At 28.3% G+C, this 24,785-nt stretch overlaps 2 protein-coding genes and 1 pseudogene across 2 annotated transcripts; all 3 read right to left on the bottom strand.

Moving 5' to 3' along the window:
• Window positions 1–266: 266 nt before the first annotated feature.
• LOC547694 (seed linoleate 9S-lipoxygenase-3) lies at window positions 267–5,716 on the bottom strand. The gene is made up of 9 exons (XM_003531548.5): window positions 5,349–5,716; window positions 4,353–4,639; window positions 3,677–3,917; window positions 3,070–3,387; window positions 2,803–2,888; window positions 2,569–2,676; window positions 1,929–2,236; window positions 1,567–1,830; window positions 267–1,204 (listed from the first exon to the last, which is right to left on the bottom strand). The coding sequence occupies exons 1-9, from the start codon at window positions 5,563–5,565 to the stop codon at window positions 451–453; spliced, it is 2,583 nt and encodes an 860-aa protein (XP_003531596.1). The 5' UTR covers window positions 5,566–5,716; the 3' UTR covers window positions 267–450.
• Window positions 5,717–13,472: 7,756 nt separating this feature from the next.
• Window positions 13,473–22,039, bottom strand: LOC113002390 (linoleate 9S-lipoxygenase 1-like; annotated as a pseudogene).
• A 20-nt stretch (window positions 22,040–22,059) lies between these two features.
• LOC102668663 (zinc-finger homeodomain protein 6) lies at window positions 22,060–22,500 on the bottom strand. Its single transcript, XM_006586338.4, has one exon. It carries the CDS (start codon window positions 22,498–22,500, stop codon window positions 22,060–22,062), a length of 441 nt encoding a protein of 146 aa, XP_006586401.1.
• Window positions 22,501–24,785: the final 2,285 nt, after the last annotated feature.

Raw genomic sequence — 24,785 nt, 5'->3', positions numbered from 1 at the left:
TGTGGTTTGAATTTTTAAAAATTAAATCAATACTTTCTTATTGTAAAAAAATCATGTTATCAATCATTTTAGTTAACATATGATTAGATATAATATTATTTTTTTACAGCATATATTATTTACTCTAATATTAATCGAATTGATTGGTCGAATCTTGACACCAATAACACAGTGCAAATATTACAATGCTCAAATATAGAATAGAACTTAAAACAGCTGAAGGGAGAAGAAACAATTCCCTGTCAACTGCAATAACAAGCTAGTAGTTTGCTAAAGAGCTTATTTATTAATTAGCATTCTGAACATCACCCATATTACTAAATCTTACCCTAAATACAATATTACTCAAACAAACACAATTACTAAACATCACCCTAAAATAAACATAAGCTTACGTACGTATATGAGATATTCAAAAGTAAAAGTACAATACGATTGAGCCACACTCATTTAGATAGAGATGCTGTTGGGAATTCCTCTAAAAGTCAACCCTGTTTCACTGGTAGGAAGAAGCACAGTGTAGGGCAATTGAGCCGGCCCGGTTCGATTTCTAAGATTTGGATCATGGTTTCTTTCTGAGATTTTTGTCTCAATCTCTGCTAGCTTTTTTCCAAACTTTTTAAAGGCTTCTATTGCCTTTGGATTAGAGGTCCAATTTGGATTGTCCCTCTGTCCAAGGTAGACCTCATCAGAAGCATGTCTTGACAATATCTCTATCACTGAAAGATCAACAAGAGCCTGAAACTTTGGCGTGATTGTTCTCAAATAAGCCTTTTGAGGATTCTTTGTCATCTCGTCATATTCTGGAGTTCCTTCTTCTGGAATCCATCTCCTGCTAAGAGTTGGACGGTTTAGGATAAAACCACCATAAGGGTATTGTCCAAAATTAACAGCTGCATGGAGAGCTGAAGCAATCCATATGATAGTAGAACATGATTGAATAAGCTCTTGAAGAGTCTGCATTTTAGGCCACCAAGGCTTGTCTTTCAAGTCACCATGTCCCTTCTCAACAACTTCTTTCCACCATGCTTGGAGTTCATGGTCTTTTTTAATTGCATCATTTGTTGCATAGTACAAGGAGACATACTCTTGTACCCATGTCTTAATAGCATCCCATATTTCTAGTCCATCAACAGCATAAGGGTAGTCCTCTATCACAAGACGAAGGCCGTTGGGACAAGATGAATCCTCAATAGCCATTCCTCTTAATCATCACAAAAGAATTTCTTATTAACAACAAAAGTATGTTAATGTTATATAACTACTTTGGCCATCATTAAAGAGATATATACTGTATGCGTTTTTTTACAATTGAGATATATGTTACTGTATGTTTTTTATTTTTAAGAAAGCTAATTTTGACATGCCTTAATAAGATCAAAACTCGAGTTGCCTGCAAACTAGTCCTTGTGGTTCTCATTATTAAAAAAAAAAATTGAAAGTTTAAAATAAGATAATTAACTAAGCCATTGCATTTTTCATGCTTAAGTTCATAGAACTCTTGCATGAAGTAGGGTTGTGTCAGATATAAATTTATTTACACGGTTCATGTTCACATAGGGTTACCTCTTGATGAGATCAGCAGGTAATGCTTGGTCGAGGAAAACCCAATTTTTGTAACCTGACGAAGATATCTCCACAGCATACTTTCCACCCAAAAAGGTTTTCTCTATAAAGCCATCAGCATTAATAAGTGATTGTCGAGCAAGTGCATTGATATTCATTGTGTCACGATAGTGAGGAAATAGAAGTTTATAAATAGGGTGAAGAATACTGAGATTCCTGTTTGTTGCTATGACAAATGGCTCAATCACGGCATGAGTATTCAACCTACAGTAACCCCATGTGAAAAATATAAAGATTGAGAATCACTTCATGCATATATTAAAATTGTTTGTAATTAATGATCAGAATGAGAGAGTTCAGACCAGTGGCTTATGAGTTGATGATAACACGAGTCATTCACAATAACATGAGCCTTTGCCAACAGCCAAATTGTACTTTCTACACCTTGGTTTGCAGGCAAGATGACTTTACTATAGGCACCAAGCTGTTGTTGACCTGGATGTGGCAAACTTAATTCGATGGCCAATGGCTTTAAGGTCCCATCATCTTTCAAGAAAAGGATTGTTCTAGTGGCATAAGCCTTTGATGATTTAGATTCATCTATCCTTCTCAAAAATGGCATAAATGTGTCATGGTGATCTAATATGAATAATCTCTGATCCTTAATCGCCTGCTCCACAAATGCAATGTAAACACCTTTAGTTTCATAGATTCAAATAACACATAAAATGACTCAATACAAAGTAGTAGCAAGACAATTGTTAACGACACATTCTTAATCATATTCTTATTAGTTGAAATTCATTTAGATAACAACATCATGGAAGTCTCATTTCTTATCTAATGAGTCTCTTACATGATTTTATTAGTCTTAATAAATGTCAACTAATAACAAAAAAATGCATTTGAAAGAATATATTAGAAAATGTGTTGTTGTCTTTAGGATAGCAGAAATTCCCATATGGTGTTTTATTGAAGTGAAACACATCTGATATATATTGCCTTATCTACTGTGAGCCCTTCAAGGTTAATCTCCAAGTGATCTATAGTCATTTTACTTGTTTGATCACCATAGACTGAGGGATCAAGCTTGCTTTGTGGTGGGAACTCCTGTGATTCATTAAAGAATATCATGAGGAAAGATGTCATACAATGATTTTTCCTTCACTATGTCATACAAAGTACAAATTTAACATGGAAAAACTAAACAATAGTATAACATTTGGACTTAATTACTTGTAGACGACGAATCACACAAGGGTTTACACCAGCAATCATCTCTCTTGCAAATTCTTCATCAGTCATCCATGCAGATTTACTAACTACTCCAAACAATCAAGAAAATAACCGTCAAATTGGATTACAAAATTCAACAATGCACAAGTTTTCTAGCGCTGCTAAATGTGTTGTTAAGATGTTTAAGTTTCACATTACATGTAGCATATATATAAATACAATATATATCTTTTGGTAAATATATATAAATCTTTACATAGGATATACCTTTAATTAAATCAGGTACTGAAAACTTTAGGACACTTTCACCATCAGTGCGGAAGATTTCCTTGAGCACAGGTAAGGGGCTAATTTTGCTAAGTATATCTGTAGGCAGTTTAATTCCACCTTCACAGAGTGCACGCACTTCTTCGAAGCTATCAAACTCGTTCGGTGTGAAATTTATATCAAAAACAGTTTTGAGTGCAGGCAAGAAGCTTCGAGTTAAAGATTTTAGCCCATAAGTAAGGAAATCAGATGATTTCAAGTGACCGAAATTTTCATCTCTTGGTATATAAGCCTCGCCAGGTTTCTCACTGTTGGGATCTGTCAAGAGTGGAACAATACAATAAATTATATTCATAATTTTTATACTATTGTTACATCATAGATTTATGTTCATGCACGATAGTTTATTAATTTTTATAATAATTATTATAAAAAAATATATCTAAGAAGATTTTTAGTTTCATTGAAAAAAAAGATGAGTTTTAATTGATTGATGATGTAAAATTTGTTACACTAATCATTTATGAAAATTAAACTAGATAGTATTATTAATAAAAAGAATTGGAAACAAAATTGAGTTATGCTTAAGAAATAGAGGTTGTGTAACCTTTCTTTGTTGGTTTTCTACCGGTTCTTCCCCTACGAGGGTAGGGATGAGTGAGAGATCCTCCAAGAACTGGACGAGCAAAGTTTTCACCACTGTCAGGATTGCCCAAATCATTGTAAACATCATAATCATAAACTCTGTCCCATTCCTTGCGCTTCCCTGTTCCATTTCCTCTTAGAGCCTGCAATTCTGCTTCTCTATATGTCACTAATGGACCTGGTGTTTCACTTGGAACATATGTCTGCAATATATTTATTTAATGTTCATTATTATTGAATCAAAAATTAATCTAGCTAGCAAAACAAACAACATTGCTATTTATAATTGTGTAGTGGTGCAGATGCAGATGTTTCATGTGAAAATTCGTATTTTTTATTTAAATAAACCATCAATTTCATCCTTAAATATTACTTTCTCTCTCTCTCATATATATATATATAGTTTTTAACATAACAAAATTTTACAAGTAATCTGTCAAATATTAAAAATCATGTTACATAGTTATCCATATTGAAATATTACTTTAAAGATTACTTGGGAGAAAATAATACTTGAGAAACCAAATTAATATTTTACACATTTTCATTTTATAAACATATGGATATAGTTGCTTGGGTTAAAAACAACAACAACACTATGTAGTATGCAGATAGTTTCTAGGTGTAAATAGTTTTACCTCACTGGCAAAGAAAATCCGATCCTTTTCGTAAACTTTAGAATTGTAAACCCATGAGTTGCAAACAAAGTGCATGCTTCCTTGATTAGGAATGTCTTCAAGAGTCAAACTCACTAGGAAGAGCTCAACTTGCATATAATTTTTTATTAAAAATGCTCCAGGAATTCCCATGTCTGCGTCCCATTCAAAATGAATAGTGAACGCAGATTGGCCTGCTCCCAATGTTGGTATCGACGTAATAATACCTTCCAAATAGGTCTTCTTTCCAACTACCCCATTTCCATTTCCTACAAAAGTTCAAAATATACATAAATTCAAGACTATATTAAGATTGTTTTGTGATTGAGCATGCAATATATGTTTAAAAGTAATACTATCACAGTTTTTTTCTGCTAAGCCAGGGAAGTATATATATATATAGACACTCATCAAAAAGCTTCACGTCAAGGAAATAAAAAAACTATTTGAATTATCAAAAAATAATTTATTTATTAATTTTGTTTTTCTTATAAATAAATTCTATCTGTTTAATTTCTAAAACATAAAAATATTAATTTTTCCTTTTCTCTTATCCTTTATTCTATACTTTCAACCACCTTTTCCTCAGCTCCCATGCGTGTCCATGATGCATAGCTAATCTCATCTCTTTAATGTAAATTTTTTTAAAACATTTTTATTATTTCTTCATTTTTTTATACAATTAAATGTAATGAATTATCTTAGTTAATGTGTCATATTTTTTTCTTATATATATTTCGACTGTTGCTGTAAAACATATATTTTATGAATTTAAGTCAATCTAGTTGTTGCCGGCTGATTAGTCAGCCTAGTGAAAACTGATCAGGTTATTGATAAGGATGATAAAGAATGGAATATAATATATATTTTATGTTTAGATTTGTATTTTAAAAAATATCTTTGATTTAATTTCCTTACGAAAGTAGGAAGGAGGAGTTAATATTATACAGTGCAAGGAGAGAGAGAGAAAGAACTAACCATCAGCCTTGGTAGCACTAATCAACTGAAGACACACAGAACGACCCAAGAAGGAAGTAAGACCATCAATTGTTGAGCCAATTATGTTGATGCCGGTGCCAATAAGCCCTCTCACACTCGTTATGCTGTTGATGTCAAGCACATTCTTACGCATCAACACCACCGTTCCCTTCACCTTCTGGCTTCTGTTGAACAACCCTTTCACCCCTGAATACATTCTTAGCTACTTCTTTAAGCTATACCAACGATATTTTCTTATGGAAAAAAACGATGGTACATCCTTGTTTGGCTTGTGAGATGTCAGGAAAAGAACACAGTGATGCAAGGTACTTATAGACAAAAACTAAGAATTATTTAATGAGCCAAATGTTCCGAGGAAAATGAAAGGTTCGCATTTTTTATTCTTTCCAACTAACATGATAAGAGAACATTGATTATTAGCAAGGGTTTCCCTTTAAATTAAGGAGTTTCTTCGTTTTATAACCAACACGTTTCGGCACGATATCCTTATTTAACTTGGAGTTAATAGCTTAATAATAACATCATTTTGTCATGTAGTTATTAATTACCTTGTATAAAATTCTAACATACTTGTGACTATCTTTTTCATCATAACAACTAATACTAAACATATTTTTTTATGTTAATCTTTTTTCACAAAATATTCTTAATTATGAGTGACTTCTTTAAATTCAATAAATAATAAGTGAATTATATTAATGTTTTAGACTCTGCTGTGAGAGTCTAATTTTGTCTTATGTTGGAAGCTTTATTTTTTTCCCTATTCACATGTATAGCAGAAATAAATACATATATTAATGAATGATATATAAGAAAGATTAAAAGAATTAAACTCAATAAAAATATTTAAGAAAAATAATTTTCTTAATAATTAATATTATGTGTAATTCTAGAAAAAAAACAAATTCAAAATAAATTTTAGAAGGTGATTGCAAGAGTGTGAAGGCTGAGCTTCTCTACCAGGGTGTCGAGCCATCAGATTTGGAGAGAGAAATGTGGAGAATAATACGGATAAAAGCAACGGCATAATTACTATAATATTGATCTTAAGTAAATCTACTAATAGACAAGAAGTTATTGTTTTTGTTGTTTAAAAAAATTGTATAAGATACTATCATACTCCAGTAAAAATTAGATGAGAGTATGCTAGGAAGGTCAATGTATATAATATATAAATATTTACATTTTTCGTCATTAATTATAAGATTATTTTTTAATTTTTAGATGCATAATTATTTTTGTCTTTATATATTATTATTTAATTATTTTTTATTGAAATATTAATATAAATAAATAAATAAAATTATAATATAATTAATTAATATAATTAATTAAATTAACTATTTTTTTAAGTGCGGTTGCGAAGGGAAGTATATCATTGCTCAATAAACTAAAAAAAAAATTGAAAATAAATAAATAAAACAATAAAACTTAGCTCTTTCTAGAAGGAAGGGAAGTATATCATTGCTCAATAAACTAAAAAAATTGAAAATAAATAAATAAAGCAATAAAACTTAGCTCTTTCTAGAAGCAACCATTTAACAACACGGCAAAGTGGTGCACGTCACAACCTGTACATCACCTTCACATATCGCACGGCACGGCTCACGGATTACATATTAGAAAATTCTTATCTTAATAGAATAAGTAGTAAATTTTACATGAATAACAAGAAATTTTAATAAAACAAACTTAAAATAAATTAAAATGACCCAAATCGTTCGCATTCATTACCTACAGGCCACAGCAGATAAATTAGTAGGAGACATCAATGTCGGAGATGACTATTCATGAGTCACAATTACCTAATTAAATATTAAATTCGTTCCTTTTAATTTTGTAATTGTTTTACATTAAACTGATTGATGAAAAATTATATTAAATTTTAAGAAACTAAATTTAGATTTAAAATTTAATTAACTAAACCAAAAAAATTATATATAATTAGATATTAAAATAGTTATCTCACAAAATTCTTCATGTCACTGTTTAAAGATCATTTTCTTTTGGCTTTATTTTTTCTTTTATAAATGAATGCTTTTTTATTAAATTTACTAATAAAAAATTTGCAAAAAATAACATGAGGTTAAAAGTAATATAAAAAAAGATAAGAAAGATAAATACAATAAAAACAAATCACATAAATGTTCATTGTAATTAACTCTTAAATATGTCATCCGTCTCTTTGTGTCTTGGTCTCTTAAATATTTTTCATAAATAAAAACATTAAGAAATAGATAAAATAAAATTATTAATTTTATTATAGTTCATATTATTAATTTTATAAGAAATGTAAGTGAAAAATAATTAATATTATATTTAAAAACTAAAATAATAATTATTTTAGAATATATTCTTAATTTTTTCTTACATAACGATTATTATAGAATAATGGGATAAATTTTTTGGATAAAATTATAAATGAATATTTGAATGCTCCTTTTTAAGGTAGTGTAGTATACTATTTTTATTAAATAAATCATTTAAATCTAATTTTGAAACAACTAAAATATAAAAAAAATATAAAATATATTATAAGGTAAAATTTATTTTTATTAACTTTTTATAAAATATTTTATTTGAAAAATTGAAATATACAAAAAATAGGAAATGACAAATTTTCCTTAATTAGAATGTACTATATGCAAAAATTAGAATAAACATAAAAATACTACTTCAGAAAAATCACTTTGAAGATTTGAACTCATGATCTTTTATTTTCTTTCTTCATTTCTTAATTATTAGATTAATCTTATATCTCTTATCACATGATTTTTGTAAAATAATAATACACAATGTTTTAACAAGACTTGACTATCAAATTGTCGATATTTTATTTTATTATTTTACATATGATAGTCATGTGATAGACAAATTCTTTTCCTAATTCTTTAACATGTTTGGTTGAGGAAAATATGAGAGAAATAGATAAGAAATTTTTTGTAAATGATCAAAATCCAATTGTGAATGGGATCTTGGTGTTTCATCTTATATTGTGTTTAATTTAGATGATAAAAATAAAAAGGGTGAAAATAAAAATGAAAATTTTAAATTAAAATAAAGGGTATAAAATTCACAAATTGTATTATGTATATAATCTGTTTAAATGTCGACACATGTCAATTATTAGATACCTTTATTTTATTTTTTTAACGTATTTTATTTTTGTTTTTAAAAAATTTAAATATTTTATTCTTTTATTTACTAAAAAAACCATGCATTCCACCGATTTCCAATACCATTACTAGTATAGTATATGTTAAATTGTTTTTAAAATTATTCTATATTTCTTCTATTGATTATCGATACATTCCAAATGTGAACTAAACCTATTGATGGTGAAATCTAAAACTATCTCCACATGAAAGTTTTTTGAAGGGTTTATTAAGTAATGGAACGATTTCTTTTTTATTGGAACAAATCTATGTGATATGAAAAGTTTCTTAAAAATAAGATTTGTATTCTATATCAAGAATTATTTTTTAACAATAAAAAATAATGTTTATCTGACATATGATAATATCATAATTAAGTGAAAATAAAAAATATAAAAATGTGAACTCCTTGAAGTTTTTTATCATTAAAATAAAATTGTGTATAAATTTTATACAATAACATAATAGTGTAGAAAACACAAAAAAAAAATCTACTTAAAAAATTCCTATTAAAAATACTTATGGAATGTTGGCAAGTTTGTAACAAAGTGGCCACGCATAGCAGGGAAACAAGAAGCCAAATTAAAGTACATGAGTCCCACTTCAGGACACAAACCATACCCAAATTAAGGTCATCCTATTCCTATTTTCTCTTTTTTTTTTTTTTATCAGTATGCTATTCATTAAAACCTTGTTTTTCCGTATCAAATATGCTATACATTGTGATTTTGCTTTACACTGAGGTGTTGGAAAAAATCAGGACTAGACCAGAGATCCAGAGAAACATTTTATTATTATTATTATTATTATTATTATAAAGATAGAACTTAATACTTAGTATATATTATCCAAACTCCTTATCAATAAGCCAATGTCAAAACTAGTGAGTTAGACATAAGACACATTAAAACAGAGGGATTGCCCAATTTGCCCTTCACCGATACTCGAGCTCACGGGATTTGTTGTGAGAGGAATGGCGAATGAAAAAGACAACAAAGAGAGAAAAAGGTGACACGAGAAAGAGGGCCGGATTCATTTGTCTTTTTCTTTTATTTTAAAAATCTTAAAGAAAGATTAATCTCGACTAATAAATAATTAAACGGTACGTATCAACTCACTTTAAAAGATTACTTTCCTAAACATGGTTGAAAATAAAAACTGAAGTCGAGTTACATTTCATGACTTCACTTAATAAATAAATTAATAATTTTTCTTATAAATTCATCAAAATTCAATTTTGTCACTTGTCACTATCCCACTTGGCACTAGCGCCAAATTAGAATAAAGTCTAACAAACATTAATATTAAATTCATTTATACATTGAATTTTATTAGGACTTAAATATAATTTTAATTTATATATTTTATTCAATTCATAATTTTGATCTTTCTATTTTAGAATTGAGAAATTTGATCTTTTTATTTTTTTTAAAAATTATAATTTTAGTTATGTTATTTCAAAATATAAATATTTGGTCCCATATTTTAAAAAATTCATAATTTTAGTTTCCTTATTTTAAAAAATCCATAATTTTGGTTCAATCTTTACCTATTTTTATTTTTTTAATTTCTTACTTTGTAATTAATTAAATCATTTTTTATGATAACTTAAATGAAAAAGTTAGGTTTAAAGTTTAATTATACCAAAAGAAAAGAAATAGAATATAGATAAAATTGAGAATTTGATCAAAATTATAAATTTTTTAAAATAGGAGGATTAAATATCTTTATTTTAAAATGAGAAAACTAAAATTACATATATTTTTTAAATTAGAAGATTAAATATTTTAATTTTAAAATAAAAAAATCATAATGGTCAATCAAACAAAATAGAGGAACCTAATTATATTTAAGCCTTTTGTTAATCATTATTTTAAGAGTAATAATTGCACAAGCATATTTTGTAACATTTTTAGTCTCTTAAAAAAACATTTTTACTGTAATTGATAATACATTAATTAATTTCTTAATTATTATTTTAAGGTTGTTAAGAAAACTGTATGTCACATGTCACTTATTGATGTAGTTGTCTTACAGAATATTTTAAAAAAAAAACGTATTATTTTCAAAAGGTAAATAAAATGTAAAAGACAAAATATTTAAGAGCAAAATTTTATAAAATACATAAAATAAATTCAGATAAAAATATTAGAAAACATATATTAAAATTTTTAAAAACACATCGAATAAGAAAAAAAATAGAATGTATCTTTTAAAAAAAAATAAACTTCTATTTAATATACAAAATTTATTCAATTTTTTTAAAATTATTCGGTCAAACCAAGGATTAAATTTTTAAATGGGATGAATTGATGATAAATAGTGGAATATAAAAAATCTGAAAAAATATATCAAACAAGATCAGTAAGTATCTATAAAAAAATATAAAATATTCATAAAAATAAATTAAAATATATATTTTTCCTTTAATATCGAAATATTCAAAATTTATTTTATAAAATTTTCTTATATTTTTCATCATCATAAAATGTAAATGTATGATATTTTAACTTTGATATGAATTAAAAAATCCTATCTTAAGTATCAATATCATGTCGTTTTAATTAGAGTTTAAGAATTTATAGTGACATTCACACATAAGATTAAATATCTTGAATTCAACTTTGAATTAAAATATTACATGTTTACATTTTGTTGTGAGGATAAAAAATATATTAAAATTTTCATAAGAATAAATTTTAAATATTTATAAGATAAGAACGAAGAATATATTTTAATAATAAAAATATTAAATTCCCTCTCACCGGTCGTAGCACTGGTACTCTGAACTGAAGCAAAGCAGACTGGGGTGGCATTAATAATTTGGTTGCACACATTATTTTTTTTCCTTTATTAATAGTTTGGTTTCACACTTAATGATAGAAAAAAATTGGTTTCACACATTATTTTTCTCCTTTTCACATTCAGCAGATCGATGTGCCTGTCAACTATCTACATTCTACAACATGGAACTACGACTAGCTCTTTTTTTTCCAGCCAAACTACGACTAGCTATTGTGCCTGTCACAGTTCCACCTTCGACGCACTTTCTCACGTTTTTATCGAATACAATACATGTATGTTTGGTTTGGCATTAGTTATTAAAAAAAAAATGGCATTAGTTGACATAATAAATTCACTCAATCTTGAAGCAATGAATTGTAGCTTTCACGTAAAATTGGAATTTGACGTGAAAAAATCTGGAAGACGTATTATGATCCTTCTGTAAGGCTTATTAATGCGCCTTTTAAATATAGTTAACTTAGGCATGAAAGTAGGTAGAGCTAACATCTTTCTTCCTTCATTGTTTCATCTATCTTGTCCTTGACTTCTGACAATGACTAATGACTAATGACTATAGTAGACTCTCCTTCATCTTTATCTTCTTGCTTTAGATTGCAACTGTTGGCCTTATTAACATGGAAAAGTGAAATGATTTTTCTTAAAACACCACAAAATAAAACATATTGTGAAAATTTTCTAGTTACACGCCCGTTGCTTTTAATTAATAAAAGGTATATCATATATGGTTAAAGAAAAGATATATATGCAACAGGACCATTTGAGAATCCCAATTGGCAACATCTATTGGTCTACATGCAAGTTGTCTGACATAATTGGTTGCACGTACTCTATGATTATTATCCAATTAATATCCATATCTTCCATATATAATTTATATATCATATATTTATTGAAAATCTTTCCCTTCAAAATCTTATCCATGCAAATTACTGCCATGCCCCACTTGTTTCTGTCCTAAAACAGTATGTTCTTTGTGATCCCACATCTAAAACATGTCCCATTGTTTCTTACCTGAAACTGAAACAGTATGTTCTGTGTGATCATATAGCCTGCGCTTTCCCGTACATTTAAAAACATGTTCCATTGTCTTCATAATAATATGCAATATACTGAGCCTTTTTTTTTCGTTACGATGAGTGTCAATGTTATCTGTCCGAAAGTAATTTTCTAAGATTTATGATTTAGAAATCAAATTTGAAGTGTGTCTATAGCAGCCTTAACAAACTTAATTTTATAAAATTAGTTCCAGTTAGAATTAATTTTGAAGTAAGGAGGGATTTTATTAGGTTTGAATTTTTTATTATAAAATCAAGTTTATAGTAAAATTTTGTATAAAAAAATTCATTAAATGCTAACAAAAAGTAAAGTTATTTTAACTTATAATCAATTATAGATGCATAATCGATCAATTCTTCAATGTGAAATTAATTACATATAAAAATTTATCTAAAATTATGTTAACTGATATTTCATCATTAGACTGAGTAATCTAACATGAAATCAAGCATGCACTTAATATATTTTGAGAATCGATTTAACCATATTTTAAATATTTTAATTCGATCGATCTATTAGTCTATATTTTATTAAAAAAATATTTTTAATTGTGTATATATTAATTTAATTAATATTTGAACTCTTATAATGTATGTGATGATCTTTTATGTTTTATATTAATATTTAAAAATTAAAAAAGAACTAACTATAATAAATAAATAATATATGCATCAATAATAAAAATAATTTGTACATTATCATGTACAAACCGTTATATATGTAAGTGAAATGACTTTTACAAATTTTTATAATTACGTTTAGTGAATTTTAATTATGCCTTTTTATTAATTACTATAATATGATATTTTTTTAATAAATATGTAAGTGAAATGATTGTTAGAACATTCTTAGCTGTTAAATTATGGAATCTATTTTTAAATTGATTAAAAAATTTATAACTGATTATGTAAAAATTCTATCATTTTTTAAATAAATATAAATGTAAAAAACACTATAAATATTTACTTAAACTAAAATAAAATATTTTTTTATTATAAAAGTATGATAGGTGTTTCTACATTACCTTTTTATCTTCTTTTATGAGCTGATCTTGTAAATCCTTCTCCAGGATCCCATACTGCTTTCCCTATCGCATTCTCTCGTCAGTTCTGCAACAAAATTCTTGAAATGTTCATGAATATTCCACAACTAGGTGCTCTGGTTCTTTCACTTTTGGAGGCATTAGTTTCAAGATATCTTATATTCCTGTGTCTTTATTAGGCCCAAGCTTAATAACATGTGCACTAATCAACTCTAGCTAGTTCCAGGGCCTCATGCACTAAAGTGGCCAATAAAAGGATTTGAAAATAACTTGAAATTCAAAATATCTCTGTAGGTAATTAACTCATTTGTCTAACAGATTGCCATCTAATCACCAAGAAGCTCTTCGCAACATAATAATCATAAAAAAATGAAGCTCATTCTTTTGTTGGGGGGTTAGAAAAATGTAAGGGGAGGAATTCGGGTACCCAATTCAAAGTCAAGATATGTAACAGGTCCATGGAAAATCCAAGTTGGTGAGATAGAGAAATTTGATTTGACATTCATAGTTCAGGATATCAAGCTTAGATACGGGTGAACATGAAACATAAACTGATACAACTCCCTACTAATTAAATAAGAAAACAAGACAGCATCCACATACAAAACTTAAGCATGCATAGAATAAGCTTGCACGTTTATTTGTCAATGAGAGGTACGTTGGAAAGAAAGAAAACCACACATGACGACGCAGTCTTGTTAGATAGATAGAGATGCTGTTGGGAATTCGATAGCTAACTGGAGACAAGAAGGAAAACGAAGAAGGAGAAAAGTCTGTCCATTTTATTACTATTCTCATGCCTTTATACTGAATTGTTGATCACCAATCTAAGGTCTTGGTGAATGATTCTATCAAGAGGATACACAGGTATGGTTATAACAGAATGGATATTGTTGTAATAACAGAATTAGGGGATAGAGTAGTGGAATTGGAATAACGGAATAGCTAGCTGGTTCATGCTTTCACGCGTAATCGTTGAGGTAAGTGGGTTTCCTGATGGCTCTTTTGGGTCTGTTGCTGTTGCTGCTAGCTTCAGGTATTATGTAGTTGCTATTAGAATTCCTCTGAAAGTGAGGCCTTCTCCACTGGTAGGAAGAAGAACAGCGTAGGGCATCTGCCCCGGTCCAGTACGGTTTCTAATGCTTGAATTCTTGTTTCTCCCAGAGATTCTGTCCTCAATTTCCTTAAGCTTTTTTTCAAACTTTTTAAAGGGTTGAATTGCCTTAATTGTTATCAGTCCAATTTGGATTGCCCCTTTGTCCGAGGTAGAGTTCATCAGAAGCATGCCTTGACAATATCTCGATCACTGTTAGGTCCACAAGGGCCTCGATCTTTCTTGTAATTGTTCTCAAATAAGCCTTCTGATGATTGCTGATCAATTCACCATATGATAATGCTGCAAATGTGAATCAGATCTTGAAGGGTGTTTAACTTAGGCCACCATGGCTTGTCTTTCAAGTCATCTTGACCCTTCTCAACAGCTTCATTCCACCAAGCATGCACTTCCGAGAGTTTCTTAACTGCATCTTCTGTGGGATAGTACAAGGAGACATAGTAACCTATGTCTGGATTGCACTCCATATCTCTAGCCCGTCAACAGCATAAGGGTAGTCATCTATCACAAGGCGAAGCCCATAGGGAGAGGATGGATCCTCCACTGCCATTCCTCTGCATCAAGGGGATAACAAACAACTTGTTATTAACAGCAAATATGTCTTTTTTCTTTTTCAGATATAAAGATAGTTGAAACGAATTTTGACTCTCTCAACACTCCTTAACTTCAATACTGTAATTGTATTAGTTTTTAACATTTTTAATATCAAAAACTAGTAAATGTAGGATGGTGTAAAGGGTTTTTATATTATAATCCAATCACAAATTAAAATCTATGATAACTTAGTTAAGATCTAGCATGATTTATAAACTACATGATTTCTTATTGGTTTACACTAACAGTGCATACAAAATAAAAGATGTAGATCAAAAGGATACACAATGCTGGTATCAAATAAATGAAAATTTTAATTAGTGGTATATAAGAGTATCAATAATAAGATCCGCAGGAAGGGCATGATCAGTGAAAACCCAACCCTTGTAAACTGCTGAAGACATCTCCACAGGGAATTGCCCGGGCAGAAACGATTGCTCAATAATGCTAGCTGCATTGACAAGCGATTGTCTTGCAAGTCCATTGATATTCATGGTGTCACGATAGTGAGGCAACAAAAGTTTATAAATAGGGTGCAGCACACTGAGATGCCTGTTTGTTGCTATGAGAAATGGTTCAATCACGGCATGAGTATTTTAACCTGTGATCACAAACCAATTAAAGAATCATGTCATAAATTCAAAGAATTAAAAGATGGTTTGTGATGGCAATGGCAGAATTTATATATGTCAGAGGCTCATAAGTTGATGATAGCAGGAGTCATTGACAACAACATGCACCTTAGTTAAATGGCCAAGGGATTCAATGTGTCATAATCTTTCAAGAAAAGGACTTGTGGCTTCCCTCGGCAAATTCCCTTAGCGGATCAAACACAGAATCAAAAGCGTCCATTCTCTTGTCTCTCTCTCCTGCATTTGGATCTGAATTCTAATGTAATGGATGTTCAGTGTTTGAATGTTGATTTTTATACATTTTTTTCTTCTCGTTTATCAAATGTTTGTGCAAATTGAGTTGGCCCAATTGAATGGTGTCATGTTGGATCAAGCCGCGTCAACTTGGAACTCTATCTAATCCTTCTAATCAAAACTAAAATAAAAAGCATATTTTCTTAAAATATTATTTAAATAATACTAGATTATTTTAATGATAGCTAAATAAATAAATAAATATTACAAAGGCTTAAATATAAAAATGGACCGATAAGTTGGCACTTTCTCAATTTTGGTATGCTAAGTTCTTTTATTAAGTTCAATTTACGCAAATTTCTATTTTTTATTTTTAATTTTTGGAGTTAATCACTATTACAAAAAAATCATTAATGATGATGTCACAGTAATGTTATATTGTGTACCACATCAATAAAGATGACATATCACCTCAACATAATATCATATCATCAATATCACATAATAAAAATATCTCATTAACAATGTCATGTCAACAATGATGATAAAAAAAATTAAAAATAAAAAAATAATACATTTCACCATAGTGTTGAACCTTACCTATAATGATAATCAACCCAAACATAAACAACACAATCAGGTAAGAGACTCGGATGCATCTCACCACATATAACAATAAAAAGATAGAGAGCAATTAAATGCATATATTATTTCACATGTCAAAATTATTTGTATCATAGTCATACAATCACATATAATTTGATAAACATACATGCATTATGATGAAGATCTGACTTATGATTCTATATACATGTGATATTATCAAAACACTTATGGAAAAAACTTGAAAAGACATGCAATTGATCCATTTTCATACCATGATTCAGTTGACACCACACTCTAGGCTCAAAAAATTCTTTATTTCTCTCACTTCATAAAATCCAATTTTAACTCTCTTCGGTTATAACCAAAATATCACTTATGTAAGTAATTACTAAAAACATTTACACAACACTTATATTATTTAAATCAAGCAAAAAGATACTAGCATTTTTATGTAAATAACTTTTGAGGTGTTACTCTCAATAAGGATGTCAACAAAGGGATCAAAGAAAATTTTCTTCTCATTAAAATTTTCAAAATGGGCTTTTGATACATTAGAATGCTCAAAATGTTTTTTCGATGGCTTATTCTCTTCATTCTCCCCCTGAGATGATGAAAGGATTTATACCTTCATAAATTCCTTACTAACATATCATTATATTAATTTTTGTATGGAAAAATAAACTTTGCATATTTATTTTATCAAAGGAGTTACACACACACCACATTGTCACTAAATTAAGGAACACATTTTCAATTCATAAATTCATTTTCTTATTATAAAACTAAATAAAAATGTACAAAAATAACCAATGAGATAAATCACAGATTGAATTCTATTGTTGTTTGTGAACAAAAATCACCCATACCCTCTAATTAGAGACTATCACATCAATTAAAAATGTTACCTCAAATTTATAATACATATGGAGAACATTAATATCGTTTTGTCTCTTATCTCTGCCTCACGTCAACCCAACCAATTCAATGCATCTCCAATTTCAAAATTTGGACAGAAGATTTACATTTCAAAATTTGGACAATTCTCATAAGATTCAGTATTTTAGAATTTGGAGATGGACTCAACTTATTTTTTTACTTACTGTATATCTGATCTATTTAAGGTGAGTTCTCAAACAAATGGTCAGATTAATAATATTTAATGTTTATAAATAATTATTAAGTGAAGTTAAGCATAACTTACTCTTGGAGTAAGTTATAATTAGTCTTAAATATAACTTTGATCCCTGTTCAACTCAATATGCAATTTTGGTATAATCCTCAAATTTATCTACATTTATTTCATTTCTTGATTGTACCTTATTGGATATGTTAGGTTTAAGATTCAATAAACCAAAATAAAATAAATAAAATGCATGGAAAATTGAATATTTGGCCAAAATTGTGGAATTTTTAAAAATAGAGTACTAAATGTCCCTATTTTAAAATAAAGAGACAAAAATTGAAGATTGGACAAAAAAAGGGGACCAAAGTTGCATTCAAGCCTCATATTTAATAATATTTATTTACTTCTTCATGAACCTCATAACCTTCTTTGTCTTTCAGTCCTCAATCTTTGTTCTTGGCACCTTAACCTTGTTAAGGAAGTCCCCCACAAATGGATCCTTCATTATCGTTGGGTTCCCAATTGCCACAATTATGGTTAAACACCTGGATGCTATCCTTCCTCGTGTCTGCAACATAAAACTTGCACACACAAACATTCAAGCGCACCGCAACATAATGAGACTAAACCAAATGAGATAAATAATGTTACCTATAGAACATTACATATAAGGCGAGTTTGATGTCATTGATTTTGAGACCAAAGAAGAAGATGAAGTAAGGACCTAAATGTTAAGGGATTCAAAAAAAAGTTAAACAAATATAACAAACAAAAGAAAGAGAAAGAAGAGGTAGTTGTGGAGGAGCCTTTTGGTTTCATTGACTACAAGAATGAAGTAGGCGAAAAGGCTTTAAAGGGTAGGTTGGGATGATGGACTCTTGCAACAACAATTAGAGTTGGAAGGGGGATTTTTTTTATCTAATTGTTTTCTAACCTTCGGTCTAAAAAATGTTTACTTTAATAGTGGCATTTATTAATGTCATTTAGTTAGTAGTATATGTTTATTATTATGGAATGCGTTTTCTATTTTAATATTGTAGCAATAAATAAAAAATACACAAAAATAATCAATGATATAAATGTATATTAATTGAATCCTACTATAGTTTGTGGACAAAAATCACTTGTCCTCTCCAATAAGAGAGTGTCATGTCAAATAAAAGTGTCACCTCAATTTTACATTGCATTTGGAGAAAATTAACTATTTTTGTGTCTTGTTTTCAATTCACTTTGATCCAAAGAATCCAACACATCTCTCATTTGAGATTCTAAACAATTTTCAGGAGGTTTACCATTTCCTTAATTCGTGTCCCGTGTAACTTGATCACACACCCTTTCTTCCTCTCATGACCTTGGAATATTTTTGCCTTTTTTAAAAATAAATAAATTTTTAAACTTTCAATTACAGGTACAAAGTAAGAGAGTGGGCTCTAACACTACTACAAATTTAACTTTTTACGACACTTATTCTACGATGGTTCTCTAGGAAACTGTCTTAGAAAGTGAGACGATGACATTTTTGTAATTATTATAATGAAAAATGCATTTTACGACGCACATTCTACGACAGTTTTTAAAAACTGCCTTAGAATGTTATATCTAATAAAAATTAGGAGTGGGTAAGCGGGTCGGTTCGTCCTGCGTAAGACCCGCCCGCATAAGCCCGCATTGGTAGCAAATCGGACCAGTCTGTCCCGCTTCTTCCACGGACCAAATAAATTGGTCCGCCCCCACCCCGCGGACCCTGCGGGTCAAACAGGCTAGTTTTAAAAGAATTTTAATTTTAATAAAAATATAATACAATTAAATTAAGTTTAATACAAATCTAAATAAAATCTCAATAATTTTTCAATTACATCAATAAAATAAATAATGTCTTAACAAAAGAAAATTCAAGCAATAAATCTAAAATATGAAATTTAAACATCTCCAACAACAAATGATTTCATATTTGAAGTAGCTTGAGCCTTCTCCATCTCCATATCTTTCATATTAGAATAAAGTCAAGTTAAGTGATTAAAAGACAATAATTATTACATATTATTTACCTTGCATATCAAATCCTAGTAACCAATTTTTAGTATATATCAAGACTTGTACGTTATCAACAAGAAGTCTAGTTCGATATTTGTTAAGCACACGTGAGGAGAAAAAGTGTTCTTAGTCTGCTACAATGATAACTGTCAAATATGATATGAGCTATTTTTTATAATAAAAATATATTGAAATTTCTTTAAAAATATTTATTTAACAATTATTTTTGGCTTAAATAATAAGAATTGATATTTTTATTATTTATGACTTTCAGATATGAAAATGATAGATTAAAAGAGAAAAAGATCGAGAAAATATAAAAAAGGAAGATTTAAATCTTTTATTTTTCTTATCTTATCTTTTTTATCTTTATCATCTTTTAATTTAATTTTTTTATTTTTATCTTTATATCATTTTATCTAATATATTTCTTTATCTGTTATTTTAAAAGAAAAATTTAAAATGAAAAAGAGAAAATCAAACCTAATATAATTGGGTTAGGATCACACAAATTAAATCTAATGCGGGCTGTGGGCAACCCGCGGACCCTGCGGGCAAAACCCGCATAATTAGCGGGTTAAGCAGGGCGGACCCAAAAATAAGACATAACCATGGACCGTTTAAAAAAATTGGTCCGTAACCCGTGCGGACCGCGGGCCCCGCGGGTCAGTCCATGGACTTGGGCTCGTTTACCCACCTCTAATAAAAATCACTTTCTAAGATGATTATTTTGTAATAACTGTCTTAGTGGTTAATAACCGTCTTAAAAACCTCGCATTTTGACGATGATTATTTATAGAACCGTCGTAAAACATGTTTCACTTTTAACGTCATTGGCAACAACTGTTGACAACCGTCGTTGAAAGTGCATTTCAACCATCGTTAAAAAGGTTATTTTTAATAGTGTAAAAGGGAGGGGATTAAGGTGACGGATTATTGTGACAACAAGAGTTAGTAAGGAAGGGGTTTTTTTTTTCTTATTAATTTATAACTTAGTTCTACCGATTTGAAATAAATGTTGACTTTGATAGTGAATTTCATTAATGTCATTTAATTAGTAATATATCTTAATTTTATAGAATACTTTTTTCATTTTAATATTAAAATTGTAGAAATAGATAAAAATATACAAAAATAATTGAAGATATAAATTGTAGACTAATTTAATCATATTGCAGTTGTTGACAAAAATGACCTTGTCATCTCCAATTAGAGTGTCATGGTAATAATGCCATCATATTTTACATTACATTTAAAGAAAAGTAACATCGTCATTTACGTTTTGTCTCTGTTTCACTTTGATTCAATTAATTCAACATGTCTCTTATCTTTTAATCTAAACAATTCTCAATTCTCATAATCATAATTGTTTTCCTTAATTTGTGTCCATTGCTAACAAGATCACAACTCTTTCTTCCTTTCTTGACCTTAAATTTATGCCTTTTTTCAAAATAAATTAATTTTTAAAATTTTGTTCTACTATTTTTTATTGTATTGAATTTTATTAATTGGTATGATTGTTGAATTGACTTCTATATTTATCTATTGATATCAATACAAACCAAACATGCATCCTTTCAATTGTAGTCTACTCATTTTCTTTTTACCTTTAGCAACAGAACACATTCATCAATGGGAACAACATGAAACACACACACCATCATCATACAAAACAAGAAGACGACAAAGAGGTTGGCTTCAAAGTGACAAAGATAAGATACAAAAGATGTTAATCTTGTTCAAATCTAATATAAAATTAATCAGTGACTTTTTTATTAATATTGATGTGACGCTTTCTAATTGGAAGGAAGAAGGATTAAGATTGAAAACAAGTGGATTTCATTTGCAGTTTGTTCTCTTGTTTATTTTAAGATCTTCATTAGCTCAATTAATTATTCAAAAATATTTCTTATAAACCCCATTCTGGAAATTCAGCAAAATAAAACCTCATTATGGCTCAATAAATAAACAATCAAGCCAAACAAAAAATATTATATTTTTCGAAGGTAGTTCAAAGAGAGAGAGAGAGAGAGAGAGAAAAGGTGAATGAAAAACACATTCCAAAACAACACAAATAAGAAATTAAGGTACATGGATTGAATGATCACTTAAAGCCAAGGCACTACAGTTACATTAAGAAAACAAAATAAAGCTAAAAGACGGTGAAAACAAAAAAACAAAAACTGAAAAAGAAACCATAACTTCCTAAACAACACACTTTGAGTTTGAACAGAGTGATCTTATTAACACCAAGTGCCAAGACTGATTCAACCATGACAGCGAAACAAACAACTTCTAAGCTTTCTTGATTGCCCGGTGACGATTGTTGCTAAGCCAAATAAGGAACATCCTACGGGTCATTCCCATCTCGGAGCAAAAGCTTTGGATTTCGTTCTTCTTATCCTTTCGAGGTTTCCACCCCACACTCTCAGCAAAACAGATCAGCTTGTTCCTTTGCTCTGACGAGAAAGTAGTCCTCTTCTTTCTCTTAGGCCTCATCCCCTGCACTCGATCTAGTGTTTGAGTTTCAGGTATGCCGTTGAAAATGGTGTGCTTCCGATGAAAGTTGCGGTGGCAACCACAACAAGCACATATGAGATTGTCCTGATCAACAAGATACTCAAGACAACCATCATAGATGACACGACCACGTGCTGCAGCATGGTTGTGCCAACACTCCTTATAGGTCACCACTTCATCCATTGGTAGTGGCTGGTTGGGGTTGATATCAGACATTGGGAAATTATAGAATGGATGAATGTGTGTGCATTTGTGTTGAGGGAAATATGCTTAAATAGAATGGTGGTGGAAGAACATGAGTGTACGTGTCCACTTCCAATATGGTTTTGATGCTTGTTGTGACGAGTCTCATCTCCATCGTAAAACGTGTCTTATTACATCATATTACAATTCTTAAAATGAATTCTGGAGATTCTAATTTATGAGTCAAGGAAAAATAATGGTGCTTCAAATAAATAAATAAACAAATATTAATTAGTTTTACTTTATTTAATGATATTATCTTAAAAAATATCTTTCATTTAATTGAAATTATATTTTTAACTACTTTTTATTTTACTTTTAATATCAAGTTTCGATAAATAAAAAAATAGAAAACAAATATTTCTTAAATGAGATTGGTAATAAATTAACAATGTTAACTAACTTCTTTAATTAGTATAATTTTTTCCTCTTATACTACCTTTATTTATTTATATAGGACTTTTTTAACTTAGTTTATAATAACTAAGAAAGTTACTAATATAATTATTAGCCTTACATTTATTAATAATTTATATTATTTTTATAATTATATGTAAGAATTTTAGGATTCACTCTTTACTCTATAGTTAATTAATTAGTGTGTTAATCATCTTCTCCAACCTTCACAAGAAAGAAAACAGGTTTTGATTATTATATTATAACATATATGATTTATTAAAAACATTATAAAGTAGTTAAGAATATATTTAATAAAAAATAATTAATGCAAGAAATTTTTTAAATAAAAATATTAAGAATTTAATATTGATTATTCATTTATAGTTATACTAGTATTTTAGTTTGTGTATTATAAATAATTAAAATTTATAATAAATAAATATTTTTTAATATAAAATATATTATAATTCAAATCTATAATAAAAATATCTTGAATGTTTTTTATAAGTACTGACATTTTTTAAGAAAATATTGAAATTTAATTTCAAAAAAGAGATAAAAAAAGTAATTGAGAGATGTAATTTTTTTTGCTAGTTGTAGGAATAATATGTGAAATATATCTCTAAAGGAGGGAGAAGAAAAAAATATTAAGAATGTATAATTGAAAAAGGGAGAGTTTGTGTCTTACTTTTTAAGTTATGTATTTTGATTTATGATATAAGAGTAATGATAAAAAAAATGTGTTAAAAGATGGTTTATATAATTTTAGTAATAGTAATGTGTTCGAAGAAAATAAATATGTGTTGCTAACATTTTTCTCAAAGAATACTAGTTTATATATTGCTCTCATTTGTCTATGTGTGTTGATCGTGAACCTCCATGTTAAACATAAAATTTGATTATCAAAAATTTATTTTATTAATTAATGAATTTGGTTTTTTATTTTTAAAGTCATAACATATAATAAATGAATTTAGTTGTTCTAAAGTGAACAAGTTATTTTAGAAAAAAAGTAAATAATAAAAGATGTTGGCACACTAATTTGGTAATTAGGTCTCTTAACCAATGTCTAAATAAATTAATTATCGAATTATATATTATACTAAAATATTAATTGTTAATTTTTTATTAACAATTAAGCTTATTTACTTTTTATACAACTTGAGTTATAAATGATAATATCAAAAAGAATTTAGCTTAATTAGTTGAATAATATATGTGAATTGTTGTAAATTTTATAGTGTTTATTATTACAAAGACTAATTTTATTCACAATCCATAATTAAGGTTACTTCAAATAAATTTTTACACGCGAAACAAAATTAAATATGAATCATTCAGTTAACTATATAGTTCTCCACGTGTGAACGCTTAGTCATTGATATTTAACAAATTCAATGAATATTTTAATGACAATGAAACAACATTAAATATACCTTTTTTAGTGCATTAAACAACATTAAATATACCTTCTTAAATACTTATATTAATTTAAAGACATATATTAAATATCTTAAGAGCGTGGGTTTAAAAATCATAAATAACTCTTTATTGAAAATATATATTTATTATATTAAAAATATTAAGTCCATTATTGGACACTTACTTTTTGAATAAAAAAATACTACTGGTATTTATAATGTCGTTCATTAATATCCTTAAAATACTCTGTATTTTGACTCTTATTTTAAAAATATATTAAAATATGATATTTGTATTGTCAATATAATAAATCCTTTGTTTTTAATAATAATTTTCTTATTTGAATTTTCCTATTTTTTTAATCTTTAGATTAATATTTAATTTTTGTTCTTATTTATAAGATTTAAGTTTAAAATGATGTTTTTTTTATAAGATTT

Source organism: Glycine max, chromosome 8 (genome assembly GCF_000004515.6).
Source record: "Glycine max cultivar Williams 82 chromosome 8, Glycine_max_v4.0, whole genome shotgun sequence".
Classification (NCBI taxonomy): domain Eukaryota; kingdom Viridiplantae; phylum Streptophyta; class Magnoliopsida; order Fabales; family Fabaceae; genus Glycine; species Glycine max.
The sequence above is the reverse complement of the archived record's forward strand: the minus strand, read 5'-3'. Positions and strand labels throughout refer to the sequence as shown.

Coding starts and splice junctions, on each gene's coding strand:
- LOC102668663 (XM_006586338.4), bottom strand. CDS start 22,500: ATGTCTGATATCAACCCCAACCAGCCACTACCAATGGATGAAGTGGTG.
- LOC547694 (XM_003531548.5), bottom strand. CDS start 5,565: ATGTATTCAGGGGTGAAAGGGTTGTTCAACAGAAGCCAGAAGGTGAAG. Junction 2,237..2,568: donor AAGGGCTCACAGTAGATAAG/GCAATATATATC, acceptor TTTGTGGAGCAG/GCGATTAAGGATCAGAGATT. Junction 1,205..1,566: donor CCTGCTGATCTCATCAAGAG/GTAACCCTATGT, acceptor GTGATGATTAAG/AGGAATGGCTATTGAGGATT.